General features: G+C 49.5%; 1 protein-coding gene across 2 annotated transcripts in view; it reads right to left on the bottom strand.

The window, feature by feature from the left end:
* PDXK (pyridoxal kinase) overlaps positions 1 to 17068 on the bottom strand; it is a 471678-nt gene that overhangs the window by 47662 nt on the left and 406948 nt on the right. For both annotated transcript variants that reach the window (XM_085620780.1, XM_085620781.1), the window contains one exon: positions 8091 to 8176. In XM_085620780.1, coding sequence (XP_085476906.1) covers positions 8091 to 8176 — 86 coding nt within the window. The remainder of the gene's footprint in view (positions 1 to 8090; positions 8177 to 17068) is intronic.

Raw genomic sequence — 17068 nt, 5'->3', positions numbered from 1 at the left:
GCACCACAAGGGCAGTGGAGCGCTTCACATGCAGCAACAGGTTACCTCAGAACCCAAGAACACCAAACTACAGGACGCACCACATGGGCAGTGGAGCGCTTCACATGCAGCAACAGGTTACCTCAGAACCCAAGAACACCAAACTACAGGACGCACCACAAGGGCAGTGGAGCGCTTCACATGCAGCAACAGGTTACCTCAGAACCCAAGAACACCAAACTACAGGACGCACCACAAGGGCAGTGGAGCGCTTCACATGCAGCAACAGGTTACCTCAGAACCCAAGAACACCAAACTACAGGACGCACCACAAGGGCAGTGGAGCGCTTCACATGCAGCAACAGGTTACCTCAGAACCCAAGAACACCAAACTACAGGACGCACCACAAGGGCAGTGGAGCGCTTCACATGCAGCAACAGGTTACCTCAGAACCCAAGAACACCAAACTACAGGACGCACCACAAGGGCAGTGGAGCGCTTCACATGCAGCAACAGGTTACCTCCGAACCCAAGAACACCAAACTACAGGACGCACCACAAGGGCAGTGGAGCGCTTCACATGCAGCAACAGGTTACCTCAGAACCCAAGAACAACAAACTACAGGACGCACCACAAGGGCAGTGGAGCGCTTCACATGCAGCAACAGGTTACCTCAGAACCCAAGAACAACAAACTACAGGACGCACCACAAGGGCAGTGGAGCGCTTCACATGCAGCAACAGGTTACCTCAGAACCCAAGAACACCAAACTACAGGACGCACCACATGGGCAGTGGAGCGCTTCACATGCAGCAACAGGTTACCTCAGAACCCAAGAACACCAAACTACAGGACGCACCACAAGGGCAGTGGAGCGCTTCACATGCAGCAACAGGTTACCTCCGAACCCAAGAACACCAAACTACAGGACGCACCACAAGGGCAGTGGAGCGCTTCACATGCAGCAACAGGTTACCTCAGAACCCAAGAACACCAAACTACAGGACGCACCACAAGGGCAGTGGAGCGCTTCACATGCAGCAACAGGTTACCTCAGAACCCAAGAACACCAAACTACAGGACGCACCACAAGGGCAGTGGAGCGCTTCACATGCAGCAACAGGTTACCTCAGAACCCAAGAACACCAAACTACAGGACGCACCACAAGGGCAGTGGAGCGCTTCACATGCAGCAACAGGTTACCTCAGAACCCAAGAACACCAAACTACAGGACGCACCACAAGGGCAGTGGAGCGCTTCACATGCAGCAACAGGTTACCTCAGAACCCAAGAACACCAAACTACAGGACACACCACAAGGGCAGTGGAGCGCTTCACATGCAGCAACAGGTTACCTCAGAACCCAAGAACAACAAACTACAGGACGCACCACAAGGGCAGTGGAGCGCTTCACATGCAGCAACAGGTTACCTCAGAACCCAAGAACAACAAACTACAGGACGCACCACAAGGGCAGTGGAGCGCTTCACATGCAGCAACAGGTTACCTCAGAACCCAAGAACACCAAACTACAGACGCACCACATGGGCAGTGGAGCGCTTCACATGCAGCAACAGGTTACCTCAGAACCCAAGAACACCAAACTACAGGACGCACCACAAGGGCAGTGGAGCGCTTCACATGCAGCAACAGGTTACCTCCGAACCCAAGAACACCAAACTACAGGACGCACCACAAGGGCAGTGGAGCGCTTCACATGCAGCAACAGGTTACCTCAGAACCCAAGAACACCAAACTACAGGACGCACCACAAGGGCAGTGGAGCGCTTCACATGCAGCAACAGGTTACCTCAGAACCCAAGAACACCAAACTACAGGACGCACCACATGGGCAGTGGAGCGCTTCACATGCAGCAACAGGTTACCTCAGAACCCAAGAACACCAAACTACAGGACGCACCACAAGGGCAGTGGAGCGCTTCACATGCAGCAACAGGTTACCTCAGAACCCAAGAACAACAAACTACAGGACGCACCACAAGGGCAGTGGAGCGCTTCACATGCAGCAACAGGTTACCTCAGAACCCAAGAACACCAAACTACAGGACGCACCACATGGGCAGTGGAGCGCTTCACATGCAGCAACAGGTTACCTCAGAACCCAAGAACACCAAACTACAGGACGCACCACAAGGGCAGTGGAGCGCTTCACATGCAGCAACAGGTTACCTCCGAACCCAAGAACACCAAACTACAGGACGCACCACAAGGGCAGTGGAGCGCTTCACATGCAGCAACAGGTTACCTCAGAACCCAAGAACACCAAACTACAGGACGCACCACAAGGGCAGTGGAGCGCTTCACATGCAGCAACAGGTTACCTCAGAACCCAAGAACACCAAACTACAGGACGCACCACATGGGCAGTGGAGCGCTTCACATGCAGCAACAGGTTACCTCAGAACCCAAGAACACCAAACTACAGGACGCACCACATGGGCAGTGGAGCGCTTCACATGCAGCAACAGGTTACCTCAGAACCCAAGAACACCAAACTACAGGACGCACCACAAGGGCAGTGGAGCGCTTCACATGCAGCAACAGGTTACCTCAGAACCCAAGAACACCAAACTACAGGACGCACCACAAGGGCAGTGGAGCGCTTCACATGCAGCAACAGGTTACCTCAGAACCCAAGAACACCAAACTACAGGACGCACCACATGGGCAGTGGAGCGCTTCACATGCAGCAACAGATTACCTCAGAACCCAAGAACACCAAACTACAGGACGCACCACAAGGGCAGTGGAGCGCTTCACATGCAGCAACAGGTTACCTCCGAACCCAAGAACACCAAACTACAGGACGCACCACAAGGGCAGTGGAGCGCTTCACATGCAGCAACAGGTTACCTCAGAACCCAAGAACACCAAACTACAGGACGCACCACAAGGGCAGTGGAGCGCTTCACATGCAGCAACAGGTTACCTCAGAACCCAAGAACACCAAACTACAGGACGCACCACAAGGGCAGTGGAGCTCTGCAGGTTTTACATCATAAGACATCGAACAAGAGGCTATTGGAACAGGAACAATGAAAGGGCCACTCAGTTTCAGGTGAAGATTTTGGGCCTCACAGTAGACTAGGAAGTTTGAACTGAGTCCTAGTTGTTCTGGAATTAGATTCCAGGTTCTGAGAACTTGACTTGAGTAGGCTTGGTTGAGAAGGTTTGATTTTTTTAGGCTATGAGGATTATCGAGGTGGGTGGATTTGCCTGTGGTCTTTCTCTGTCCTGTGGTGTGGAGTTTCATTCCTGGATAGGTGGGCATGCTAAAATGGATCACCTGGTGTATGAGGCAGGCTACTCTAAAGTCAATGTTGGCCTTGAGTGGAAGCCATTGGCGGTCACTTACAATAGGTGTAATCTGCTCGGATTTCCTTTACTCCTTTGGCAAGGTGTGTAGTACACAAATTGGTTTGAGAGGAGCCTAGGAGGCCCATCTGTGCACATTTGAGACCAGTATATGAATATTTTATTGGCTAGGAGTCCCCAGCTGCTTTGGGCGACGCTTACGAGGCGTGTTACACATTACTGCGTGCCTCGTATGTTACTGCGTGTAAAGATGTGCCTGTACACTTCTGCCTGTGTGCAGGCCTCACACTGTGTGAGAGCATGTTGGTGTGTAAGGGTGTGCATGCCGGACCGTGGGCATATCTCTAAGAATATGTCTCTCTGTGTGCAAAGGAGTGTGCAAGAGTGTATGCCCTACATTTTGAGCCATGCACACCTTGAGCTGGGGGAACAGCAGATATTCTGTGTGAAGCTCAAGCATGCTAAGACTCATGCTATGATTGTTTGGCTGTATCGCACTGTGATATTAACCTCTAATTGAGCTGTACTCACCCATTCTCACAGTGATATAAACCACTTATTCACCTGGACTCACTCGCCCCGTATGAGGCTGGTTTAGAATATGGTGCACACTTATTTAAGCACCTTGCATGAATCCAGACAACCCTTATGGTGATGTTAGTGGTCTAAAACAACCTTAGCAAGCTCTCTAAGTGGTGAGCAGCCTTCAGGCTTAGTCTAGAAAGAGTGTTAAGCAGCTTGTTTTACCAGAACTAATCACATAGTGTAGATTAAATAAAAAAGAACCACACAGTGTATTTATGAAAATATATTTATTTATTACACAACACTCACTAACACATTGGTATAGCTCCTACCCAGAGATCTCATCATAAATTCACACAATACTTCAATTGTAAACAGGTAAGTAAGCACAATACACAGTGGTCTCCAGGAGGCAACCAAACCATAAACTAATGCAAACTGCGACCGAAATTGGGACTTGGACCAGGAGACTCAGAAGAGCTGGGGGACACAAGGAACTACCCAAGGTAAGTACCCAGGAACCCCAGAGAGGCTGTGTGCAGAGTGGAAACACAGGTACGTACTCAATAGAAGTCAACTGGAAAGTCGCAGTTGCAGTTTTGTAGAAGAATCCTTCCTAGTTAAACCCAGTGGAAGACAGAAGGTTGGCGAGTCACCCCACTCGTAGATACCCCAGGAAACCTACACCAGGGAAGGCAGGTGCATAAGCGCGAAGTGACGTAGGAAACCGCTGTAGACCACAATTGAGGACTTTCGGAAAGATGCCGCTGGCGAAGACTGTGCAAGAGTCCGGTGGAATCCAAGGGTGGATTCTTGAAGAGAAGAACCTGCAAGCAGTGGGGACAGAGTCTACGCCACTCGCAGGTGACCAGGAGGCACGGGAGAGCAATGCCCACCGATGACAGACGGTTCAACGGAGTTGACGGTGACCTTGTCGATGCAGCTGTGAGGACCTGGCGATGCTGAGGAAGACCGGAGCCACGCATGAGCTATCCCACGTCAGAAGTCGAGAACCAGGGGGTCGGTGTCCAGCGGGAGAAAGCGAAGAAGGAGCAACGTTGGGGCCAGCAAGGTCCAAGGGACTCGCAAGAGGACCTCGAGCAGCTCACCAAAGATGCAGGCCCACCATGCAGAGGATATGGTGAGGACGCTGATTTTGGCAGGAAAAGATGCTGAAGGCTGGAGCTTGTTGAAGCCCGAAGATCTCTGGAGTGCTGAGCCAACAAGCCTTGGCAACTGCAAGTCGACGAGGTGCACAGAGGTTTGTTCCCAGCGGCTCCTAAGAGGGATACTGTCTCAAAATTAAAGAGAGGACAGGTCAAGACTCGAGGGAGTTGCGGAACTCCCACCTGTTTTGCTGAGCCTTCTGAAGTCCGTGGGATGTCAGAAGCAGCAGACCAGTCAGCTTCGTTGTGGTGCCTGCAGATGCAGGGGAGTGACTCCTTCACTCCAAGGGAGATTACTTCGGGTGTCCTTGATGCCCCCAGGTCTGTTGAAGATCCTAGAAGAAGCACAGACACAAACAACGAAGAAGACTGGCAGAACAGCAAGACCAGTAGCAGCAGGAGTCTTCTATGATGCAGTCTCTGTACCTGACGAAGTCCAGAGAAGTCCAAGTGTCCAGAAGGTCAAAGAGTGACGTGGTGTCAGACTTGAGTCTTGTCCCACGATGACTCTGAGGACCCACCCACAAGTAAGCCCTTTTATACCCTAAAAAAGGGGTTAGGATGACTCCGGGTCCCTCCCAGAGGAGGGGCTGGACAGAGGGGAGGATACTCCCCTCTGTGCCACCAGACTACTTTGAAGGGCACATTTGGTGCCCTCCTTGCATACGCTGGTTAATACCAGTTCTGGGAGCCCTTGGCTTCTGCTCTGGTGCAAAAGTGAACAAAAGACATGGGAGTATCCTCCCCTCTGTCCAGCCCCTCCTCTGGGAGGGACCCGGAGTCATCCTAACCCCTTTTTTAGGGTATAAAAGGGCTTACCTGTGGGTGGGTCCTCAGATTCATCGTGTGGCAAGACTCAAGCCTGACACCACGTCACTCTTCGACCTTCTGGACACTTGGACTTCTCTGGACTTCGTCAGGTACAGAGACTGCATCATAGAAGACTCCTGCTGCTCCTGGTCTTGCTGTTCTGCCAGTCTTTTTCGTTGTCTGTCTGTGCTTCTTCTAGGATCTTCAACAGACCTGGGGGCATCAAGGACACCTGAAGTAATCTCCCTTGGAGTGAAGGAGTCACTCCCCTGCATCTGCAGGCACCACAACGAAGCTGACCGGTCTGCTGCTTCTGACATCCCACGGACTTCAGAAGGCTCAGCAAAACAGGTGGTAGTTCCGCAACTCCCTCGAGTCTTGACCTGTGCTCTCTTCAATTTTGAGGCCAGTATCCCTCTTATGAGCCGCTGGGAACAAACCTCTCTGCACCTCCTCAATTTGCAATTGCCTAGGCTTGTTGGCCCTGCACTCTAGAGATCTTCAGGAGTCAAGAAGCACCAGCCTCCCGCATCTTTTCCTGCCAAGATCAGCATCTTCACCATATCTTCCGCACCATGGGCCTGCGTCTTTGGTGAGCTGGTCGAGGTTGTCTTGCGACTGCCTTTGACCTTGTTGGCCCCAACGTTGCTCCTTCGCTTTCCATGTCTGTTGCAGCTACCAAGGCTTGTTGATATGAAGGGCACATTTGGTGCCCTCCTTGTATAATCCAGTTGGAACCAGTTATGGGAGACATTGGCTCCCGCTCTGGCGTAACACTGGACAAAGGACATGGGAGCATCCTTCCCACTGTCCAGCCCCTCTTCTGGGAGGAACCCCTGAATCATCCCAACCCTTTCTTTAGGGTACTTAATGGCTTACCTGTGGGGGGTTCTTTAGATTCGTCGTGGAAGAAGATTTAGATCCGAAACCACTTCATCTTCAACCGTCTGGGCACTTTGGACCTCGGTGGACTTCGCTTTGGTAACCGAGACTGCACGGGAAGACTCCTGCTGCTCTGGTCTCGTCATTCTGCCAGCCTTACTGTTCCTGAGCTCCCACGGACTCCAAAAGGTTCAGTAACACAGGTGATGGTTCTGCAACTCCCTCGAGGCCTGCACTGTATTCACAGCAAGGTTGAAGCCAGTATCCCTTGTCGTAACAGCTGGAGCAGGTCCCCTTGCACCATGTCGACTTGCTGTTGCCAAGGCTTGTGGCCTCTCTTCTCCAGAGATCTTCGGGCTTCAAGAAACTCCAGCCTCCAACATCTCTTGCTACCAAGACACCGACCCCTGGCTCTTGACATCCGACGTGGGACAGCTCGTGAACGGCTCCTGGTCTTCCGCAACGTCGCCTGCTCCGCAAATCTACAGCATCAGGGTGACGTCAACTCTCCTGCATCTTCTGACAACAGTGGGCATTCGTTTTCCATGCCTACTTATCGCTCCTGAGTGGCATAGACTCTGTCCCTTTTGCTTGCAGGTACCTCTAATCCTGAATCGTCCCATGGGCTCCTCGGGAATCTTTCACCTTCTTCGTCAGCGCCATCTTTGCTACAGTCCTCCATTGTGGTGTACGGCGGTTTCCAACATCACTTCGCACCTATGAACCTAGCTTCCCAGGTGCATTCCACTTTATTAGTATATGGTTTGGTTTGCCCCTAGACACCACTGTGTATTTGTACTACTTACGTGTTCTATTACTGAAGTATTGTGTGAACTGAGATTATATCTCCGGAGAGGAAACATTGCAATGTGTTAGTGCGTGTTTATAATGAATACATATTTCTATAACTGCACTGTGTGGTTATTTTTCATTTAACCTACACTATATGATTTGTACTGGTAAAACAAGCTGCTTCACACTCCTTGTGGACTAAGCCTGCAGGCTGCTCTCCACAACTACCACTTAGAGAGCTTTCTAAGGTTGTCTAAGACCACTAAAATCACCATAAGGGTTGTCTGGATTAATCCAGGGTGCTACACCTACATAAGTGTGTACCATATACTAAGTCTGCCTCCTACACTCACCCATTCTCAACGTGATATTAACCTCTTATTAAGCTGAACTCACCTGCCCTCACTGTGATATTAAACGCTTATTGAGCTGAAATTACCTGCTCTCACTGTGATATTAAACGCTTATTGAGCTGGTCTCACCTGCTCTCACGGTGATATTAACAACTTTTTGAGCTGGACTCACCCACATGCACTGTGATATTAACCACCTGATCAGCTGGACTCACCCGCTTTCACTAAGATTTTAAAGACTTACTCAGCCTCAAACTGGTTGGGGGTGATGATGTCTGCGATTGGAACCACTTTGTCCCTGTAGACGGGGAACAGATCCTCTGGAACATACTGGAAGAAGGAGAAGCAGAAAGTTAATGAAGCACAAGGCCAAGTGCCACTATCTGTGTGTGCAAGCCTTATGGAATTCTACGGGTGTGTAATTCTACAGGCATGTGTATACGTCTGCAGCCCTTTAGTACTTCTCTGAGCATACATGAGTGTCTCTGTGTGTCTACAGCCCTCAGAGACATCTATGAGAATTCCAGGGAGCATGACTCCAGCACTCCGAGAGTTCTAGGGACATGCATGTGTGTCTACAGTCCACAATATACTTCTATGAGCGCACACACATGTGTGTACCTGTCTACAGCCCTCAGAGTTCTAGAGGCACGCATGTGTGTCTACAGTCTACTACATACTTCTATGAGCATGCATGTGTGTCTACAGCCCTTAGAGACTTCTATGGGCATGCATGTGTGTTTGCAGTCCACTACATACCTCTATGAGCACACACATGTGCCTGTCTACAGCCTTAGAGGCTTCTACGGGCAATCATATATGTCTACAGTCCTCAAGATATCTCTATATGCACGCATGTGTGTGTGTCTCTTTGTGTTTGTTTTTACAGCCCTTAGAGACTTCTATGGGCATGCTTGTATGTGTGCCATCCTTTAGATATTCCTATGAGGACGCATGTGTGGGAGTGTCTACAGCGCTTAGAGACTCCTATGAGCCTACATGTGTGTCTGCGGTCCTTTAGATAGTTCTACAAGCACACGTGTGTGTGTGTGTGTGTGTCTACAGCCCTTAAAGACTTCTATGGGCACTCCTGAGCGGCTGCTGTTCTTTAGATACTTTTTCTGAGCAGGCACAAGTGTTTTTGTGTCTCCAGCCTCAGGGCTTCTATGAGTGTGAGCCTGTCTGAAGCCCTTAGAGATTTCTATGTCACACATGTCCGTCTCCAGTCCATTAGATGCGTCAAAACCACATGCATGTCTGTCTTAGTTCATGTGTCTGCAGCCCTTAGATGCTTCTATGAGCATGTGTGTGTCTGCAGCCCTTAGAGACTTCTATGACGCGTGTGTGTCTCCAGTCCACTAGATACTTCCAAGAGCACACACGTCTGTCCTTGTACGTGTGTCTGCAGCTTTTACAGACTTCTATGAGCATATGTGGGAGTCTGCAGTCCTTTAGATATTTTTATGATCTGAATGTGTGAGTGTATCTACAGCCTTAGAAAAAGACTTCTATGGACACACATGTATGTGTATGACTTTTTATGTGTGTGGGCCTCTACAGCCCTTAGAGACTTCTATGGGCACGCATGAGTGTCTACAGTCCTTTAGACACTTCTATGAGCATGCAAGTGTGCACCATTGGATGTCTGTATCTGAAGTACTTAGATACTTTATGGGCACACATGTGTGTGCAGTCCTTTATATACTCCTGTGGGCACAAGCATGTCCTTGTATGTGTGTGATTATGTCTACAGCCCTTGGGGCCTTCTATCAGCGTGAGCGTGTCTGCATCCCTTAGAGATTTGTATGGGTACACATGTATCTTAAGTCCTTTATTTACTTCTAGGACCATGCATGTGTACGCTTGTGTGCGAGACTTCTATGGCCATCCGCGTTTGTGTATGCCTTCTTAGACTTCTATGAGCATGCAAGCGTGTGCTCTTGTGAGTGTGCACGTCTACAGATCAGAGAATTCTATGTGCATGTGTGTGTATCTGCAGTCCTTTAGCTATTTCTATGATCTGATTGTTCCAGTGTATCTGATAGAGACATCTAGCTGAGATTCCTTACCTGTGAACTTCCAGGCGTCTTGCTGGATCTGGAATTTTTTTGATAGCAGTACCCCTGCTCGTTGATAGGTGCCGTCGGTAGACTCCATGTGACGTCGTAGGCGTCGGGTTTGTCGTCGTCATGACGTCTGCGTCATCTATATAGGCACCACCCTGGCGCCCTGACGTCAGTTCTTTTCTTTCCGCACCAGTTAGCGCAGATCTGTCTAAAAGAGCTACCCCCTGTCAATTTTTGACAGACTTTTTTCGACTTTTTGTCGAAACTTTTGGTGTGTAAGATGTCCAGTGCGAAGACCTTGAGGTTCGAACCATGCTGTGCCTGTCACCGAGTCATGTCGGTAACGGACCCCCATTTGGTATGTCTTTGGTGTCTGGAGCGCGACCATGACCCGAAGTCGTACTCCGACTGCTGGGCCATGGCGGTGAAAGCTTTGAGGGAGCGGTCCGTAAAGCTGCTTGCGGTCTGACATCACAGAGATCTCCCCGGATATCTCGCTCCCGCTTCTGGTCTCGGTCGAGAGGAAGGTCCGAGCACCGCTCCGGGGAGTCGAAGTCTTCTTCCTCCCAATCGAAGTCGTCGAGGTCAGGTAAGAAACACCATAAAAAGCACAAGAAGTCGAAGCATAATTCAACATCGCCCCATCCGTCACTTGACTAGATGGAGGAGTCTCAGCGTACGAGGCCCGGTCTGCAGAGTCAAGTGCTGTTAGTGTCCATGTCGAGTTCTGTGCCTTATTCTAAAGGGCTAGGACTGGATGAAGATTGGGAGGGGCAGCAGGATCCCTTAGAAATCCCGCTTTACAATGAGGACATGGACTGGCACGAGGACCTGGGTAATACCAGTGGTTTGGACACCTCCCCAGAACCTGGCATGCTGTCTCCTCCTAACCTGGCTACAGAGGAGAGGGGTCCCTTTGCAATTGTAGGGCTGCGGAAGTCTTGGAACTGCAGCTTCCTACAGTGGCAGTCAAGACTAATGTTTTTACGGAGGTCCTGCCACCTGGTGTCTCCACCTTGGAACCCTTGCTGCCATTTAATGAGGCCTTGACAGATGTTCTACAGTGCACTTGGACCAAGCCCTGCACAGGAGCTCCTGTGAACAGAACTATCAACCGCCGCCATCGCCCAACACTGGGCGACCCAGCTTTCCTCTCCAACCATCATACCACGGAGAGCTTGTTGGTCCAAGCCTTTACTTCCTGTGGCGCGTTCCCTTCCGCCCCCCTGGACAGGGAATCCAAAAGCCTGGACAGCTTTGGTAAGAACTTCTCTCCACCAGCCTAGTATTGCGGTCGGTAAACACTGCATGCCTATTAGGTGTTATTCCAATTTACTATGAGAAACGGTTGCGCAAGTTCTGCCACAAGTCCTGGAGGAGGCTTGGGCTGTCCTTTCCCAGGCTATGGCCGATGGAAGAGATGCAGCAAAGTTTGCCATATTCAGTGGCCTAGACACGACAGATTCACTGGGTAGAGCGATTTGCTCGACGGTGGCTCTTAAGCACCACGCCAGGCTGAGAATGTCTGACCTCTCAGGGGATGTCCAAGCCAATCTTATGGACATGCCCTTTGATGGCTTTTGTCTCTTCGGAAGCAGGGCGGACGCGGCGCTAGAGCGCTTCAAGGAGTCATGGGTTACGGCCAATTCCTTGCGCCTCTCAATGTCATCCCTGCCTGCGTCCGCCTTTCGCTCCTTTCGTGGCTGCAGAAGGGGCTTTTAACCACGCTAGCTCTACCCCGGCCAGAGGACCGCGCAGGTTCTGCAACCTCTGCATGGCCATGGACTCGGTACACCCCGACTCCGCAGATTGGGAGGCCAGAAGTCAGGTCAGACCACAACACCTTCTCCCTTTGCCTCCAAACCTTCCTAGTTCGATCCTCCCAGATCATGGGCATCCAGTTGATGGCAGGATATGCCACCACTTCTACCACTGGTTGGATATCACCCCAGACAGGTGGGTGTTGCAAATAGTCCAAAGGGGCTACTCCCTCCCCTTCAAGACTACCACTCCCTCCATATCTCCAACTTACGATCGGCTGATGGAGGATCACCTTGTCTTACTTTGTGAGGAAGTCAAAACTCTCTTTGCCAAGGGAGCTACAGAGAGGGTTCCCGGGCCAGAAATAGGCTTTGGTTGCTATTACCACTATTTTCTGGTTCCAAAGAAGGACAGAGGCCTTCGTCCTATCCTCGACCTCAGAGACCGCAACTACTTCCTCAAAAAGGAAAAGTTCAAGATGCTCACTCTTGCTCAGGTCTTGTCTGCCCTGGATCCGGAAGACTGGATGGTAGTGTTGGGCTTGCAGGACGCCTATTTCCACATTTCCATCCTGCCTGCTCATGGCCGCTACCTGCAGTTTACGATGGGCCATGAGCACTTTCAGTTTACTGGGCTCACCTTCAGCCTCACCAGTGCCCTTCGGGTGTTCACCAAGGTGATGGCAGTGGTCGCAGCACATCTGCGGAGATCAAGGTTTCCAGTCTTCCCCTATTTCGATGACTGGTTGTTGAAGGTGGGCTCGTCTCAAACAGTCGTCTCCCATCTCTAGACTACGGCGAACCTTCTGCATTAGCTGGGGTTCACAATCAATGTGCCAACGTCACACCTGACTCCCTCTTAGACGCTTACTTTCATTGGAGCAGTTCTGGACATGGTGCAGGTTCGAGCTTATCCTCTCGAGCGGCGAGTCCAGGATATTCAGGCTATGAAACCGATGTTTCAGGCTCTATCCTAGATTTCGGTGAGAATGATTTTGAGGCTGCTGGGCCTCATGGCCTCCTGCATCCTGCTAGTGGATCATGCCAGATGGCACATCCAGGCTCCGCAGTGGGACCTGAAGGTCCAATGGGCACAGCATTAAGGGAATCTCACTGACCTCGTTCAGATATTGGAGGGCACTGTGATCGATCTGCAGTGGTGGCTGACACAATTGGGCCAGAGGCAGGCCCCTCTCTCTTCCCTGAGAGAGATAGAGATCAGAGGACTCTGGTCTCCGGAGGAAGCCGGGCTCCACATCAACTTGTTGGAGCTTTGTGCCATCCGATTGGCACTGAAGGCCTTCTTACCATCCCTCAAGAGGAGGCTAGCTCAAGTGTTCACAGTCAACACTATCACCATGTGCCACTGCAACATACAGAGAGGGGTGGGGGTCATGGACTCTCTGTCAAGAGGCCCTGCATCTCTGGACTTAACTGGAACAACGGGGCATATCCCTGGTGGTTCAACACCTGGCCAGTTCCCTGAACGCCAGAGCGGAAAAGCTCAGCTGTCGGTGCCTAGCAGATCATGAGTGGCGTCTTCATCCAGAGGTGGCGAAACATCTCTTTCAACAGTGGGGAGAACATTGGTTAGATCTGTTTGCCTCTGAAGACAACACAAAATGTCAGGAGTTTTGCGTGTTGGAGTTTCCAAGGCGGCTCTCGCTAGGCAACGCTTTTCATCTCGAGTGGAGCACAGGCCTCCTGTACGGCTTTAAGCCCATACCACTCCGGTCCAGAGTGTTCAAGAAGATCAGGAGCGACCGGACCCAAGTCATTCTTTCTGGCTCCAGACTGGGCATGGGGAGTTTGGTATCCCGAGCTTTTGCAGATGAGCATTGATCCTCCGATCGGGCTGCCCCTTTGGGAGGATCTTCTGTCACAGCAGCAGGGGAGGGTCTTCCACCCGAACCTGCCCACCCTCTGCCTCCTTGCGTGGAGATTGAGCGGAACGTTGACAGCTTTAGACCGTCCTCCTGAAGTCTGTGAAGTTATTCTGGCAACCAGGCATCCATCTACAAAGTTTGTATACGCATGCTGATGGCAAAGATGTTGTAAATATTGTACAGAATGGTCTGTTAACCCCCGGTCTGCCTCACTTTCTGACATTCTTCTTTTCATTCTCTCTTTGGCCCAGCAGGGCTCTGCTCAGGGCACTCTAAAGGGTCACCTTTCAGCCCTGCCTGCGTTTCTTCGGTTGCCAGCTCAACCATCACTTTTTAAATCACATTGTAGAGAGATTCCTGAAGGGGCTTACTCATTTGTTTACCCCTTCACTCCTTATTATGCGCCAGTGGGACCTTAACTTAGTCCTCACCTTCTTGATCTGTGCACCTTTTGAACCACTGCACTATTGCCCCCTCCGCACAAGGGCTTCTTTTTTGCCTAAGGTGGCAAAACCTTTCCACTTAGGGCAAACTGTCTCCTTGCCCACCTTCTATGCTCCTCCGCATCCTTCTAAGGAACAGGAGCGTGTCCACTGTCTGGACCCAAAAAGAGCATTGTTATTCTATCTTGATCACACTAAAGAGTTCTGTGTGGACAACCAACTCTTTATGGGGTACATTGGGGCAAAGAAGGGGCATGCTGTACAGAAGAGGACCCTCTCACGATAGGTCATCCTCTGCATAAAGATATGTTACACTTTGGCAAAGAAACAGCCTCCTGAAGGCCTTAGAGCTGATTCAACTAGGGCTAAGGCAGTCACCACAGCTCTTCAGCGTGGTGTTCCGGTTCTTGACATTTGCCAGGCTGCCATGTGGGTATCCCTGCACGCGTTTGCCAATCCTTACTGCCTGGACAAACAGGTCTGCTGGGAGGGGGTTTTGGCTGTTCTGTCCTATAGGAGGGGGATGTTTCCGCATTCCCTCCTCTGGGGACGGTATTGCTTGAGTATCTGTTCACAGGTAAGGAATCTGCGGCTAGATGTCTCTTTCAGATGGACAAGTTACATACCTTCGGTAACGCCTTAACTGACATGATCTAGCCGACAATTTAATTACCAATCCACCCTTCCTCCCCGCACTGCGGATCAGTTTTTAGTGTCAAGGTTGTTTCCCTTCAGGGTCCTAGTTGCTTTTAACACACCATAGTTAGTCACTTCATGGCTCCGCGGTTCTGGCGTGGAAAGTTGTGAAAAGTACTGAAGTCAACACGCCGGGGTGGTGCCTATACAGATGACATGGATGTCACGATGACGACAAACCTGACACCTATGACATCACGCCGAGTCGACCGATGCCACTTATCAGTGTCCATGGGGCAGGTTGCTTCATAAATCTACTTTTCTTGTAACAAAATCCACTTGTCCCTTTAATGCCATGTAGTGCGGCGACAAATTATGGCAGCAATCTCATTATATAAGAGCTCTGATACAGCCCCTTTGATTATAACAGGTCTCATACAATAGTAGTGTTTGAATACTTGAAATCCCCTTATGTTGTCACGTTTCGGCAGATCTAAATACTGGGGCTGAAGGTAGCAGTAAGCAATAAATCCAGGGTTAGAATGTCCTTGTGTCTGTGCAAACCTACTAGCTTGCATGTTTTAAGGGGTTTCAACAACCCTTCTCTAATCTTTTCCCATACTGAGAAATGATGGAAATTTACTCCTCACAATGGCAGATGTAAACCTTCTCCCAGAGTTGGGGAAAAAAGTGGTTGGAAGGAAAGTGAACTTGCAAACACTCAGATTTTCGCACAAGCAAATCTACACATGCATATTTGCTCATGCTAAAATGCAGTTCACAAATATTTTCTAAGAGGACTATTTGTTGTCCTACTTCTGTAAATTCTTGGGAATTCACTAAAGCCATATACCTGCACTTAATGCAAGGACATATACCATGGGTGCACGTTTCAGACTTTCTTTAATAATTGGGCCCCTAATTTGGTCTGGTGAAGACCATGACCTTTTGCGTTTATTTTAAAATATTGTTTCTCTCTCTCTGTATCAGCTGGCTCCACTGTGGGCGACAGCATTATGATCTTTCACAAGTAGCATATCGGCACACAAAGTAGTTTTGTGCAGTGCCGGTGTGTGCTTTTTCAGACCAAAAATAATTTTTGCTTTTGCCAAAGTTTGTTATAATAGTGAGGGCCCGGCAGCTCCCACACCAATAAAGTTTTACAAAAACCATGCCAAAACAAGTCACACATTGACAAAACTAAAAAGCTGACCACCAATTTCAGAACTACTGGCTTTGCCAATGCTGGTTTATTTTAGTTTCCCATAATCTTATTGAAACTGGTTACACTGATTTTCCATTATGAATATTTTTGGGAAATACTAGCATGCATCAACACGTTACTAAATGATGCTGCAAAGAAATGGTACCTGGAAGTTTACATTATTTAACGATTTTTTTTCCTGCTTTCATTTTTTATTAATCAAAATTTCATTTTTAAAGCAAAGAATCATCAATGCTTTCAAGCTTCTGCAAACATTTGCATCAAATCAGAGAGCATTCTGTGAGCATTATACATAGCCTCATATTGCTAAACTTTGAAAATGTGTGTACACATTTTCATACTAGAACCACTGTCCGTAGTGCAGTCAGAGTTCACTACATTTACTTAAAGCGCTCACCCTAATAATAAAGGCTTTCAATTAATGAACCATAAATACAAGTTTGAACAGCATTAACATATGGACAAAAATACTACCTTAGCTGCAGACAGTGCCCTTCCCTGCTCCATAGTGTGGTATTGCAAACTGGCAGCCAGAGGGTTTGTGCTGTAGGGGGCTGGGCCTACTTGTCCCAAGGACAAAATACACATGAAAACTTGTTGCCCATGACCCCAAACAATATGTCCCGGGCGTCGGGCTATAGGAATTCCACATCCCTGACCCTAAGGGTACTGCTATCAAAAAATCTTCCGGATCCAGCCTGATGCCTAGACGTTCACAGGTAAGGAATCTGCGGCTAGATCATGTCTCTACCAGATAAGGTGTTACCGAAGGTACGTAACTTGTCCATCAGCAGCCTTAGAAAGAGACTTCTATGGTCATGCTTGAGTGTTTGCAGTCCTTTAGACACTTCTAGGAGCATGCACGTGTCCTTGTATGTTTTTCTACAGCCTCATTGACTTCTGTGGGCGTCTGCATTTGTGTCTGTCTGCAGTCTTTAGAGACTTCTAAGAGCACGCAAGTGTGCACCCCTGAATGTCTGCAGTGCTTCGATACTTTATGGGTGCACATGTGTCTGCAGTCATTTGTATGCTCCTGTGGGCACACGTGTCCTTGTATATGTGTGTTTATGTCTAAAGCCCTTGGAGACTTCTGTGAGTGTGTCTGCAGTCCTTAGATATTTCCATGGGCACATGTATGTCTGCAGTCCTTTATATACCTCTATAAGCACACAGGTATCATTGTATGTGTGTGTGTCTACAGCCTCA

Source organism: Triturus cristatus, chromosome 8 (assembly GCF_964204655.1).
Source record: "Triturus cristatus chromosome 8, aTriCri1.1, whole genome shotgun sequence".
Classification (NCBI taxonomy): domain Eukaryota; kingdom Metazoa; phylum Chordata; class Amphibia; order Caudata; family Salamandridae; genus Triturus; species Triturus cristatus.
Note: the sequence above shows the minus strand (reverse complement) of the source record. Positions and strands in the feature narration are given on the sequence as shown.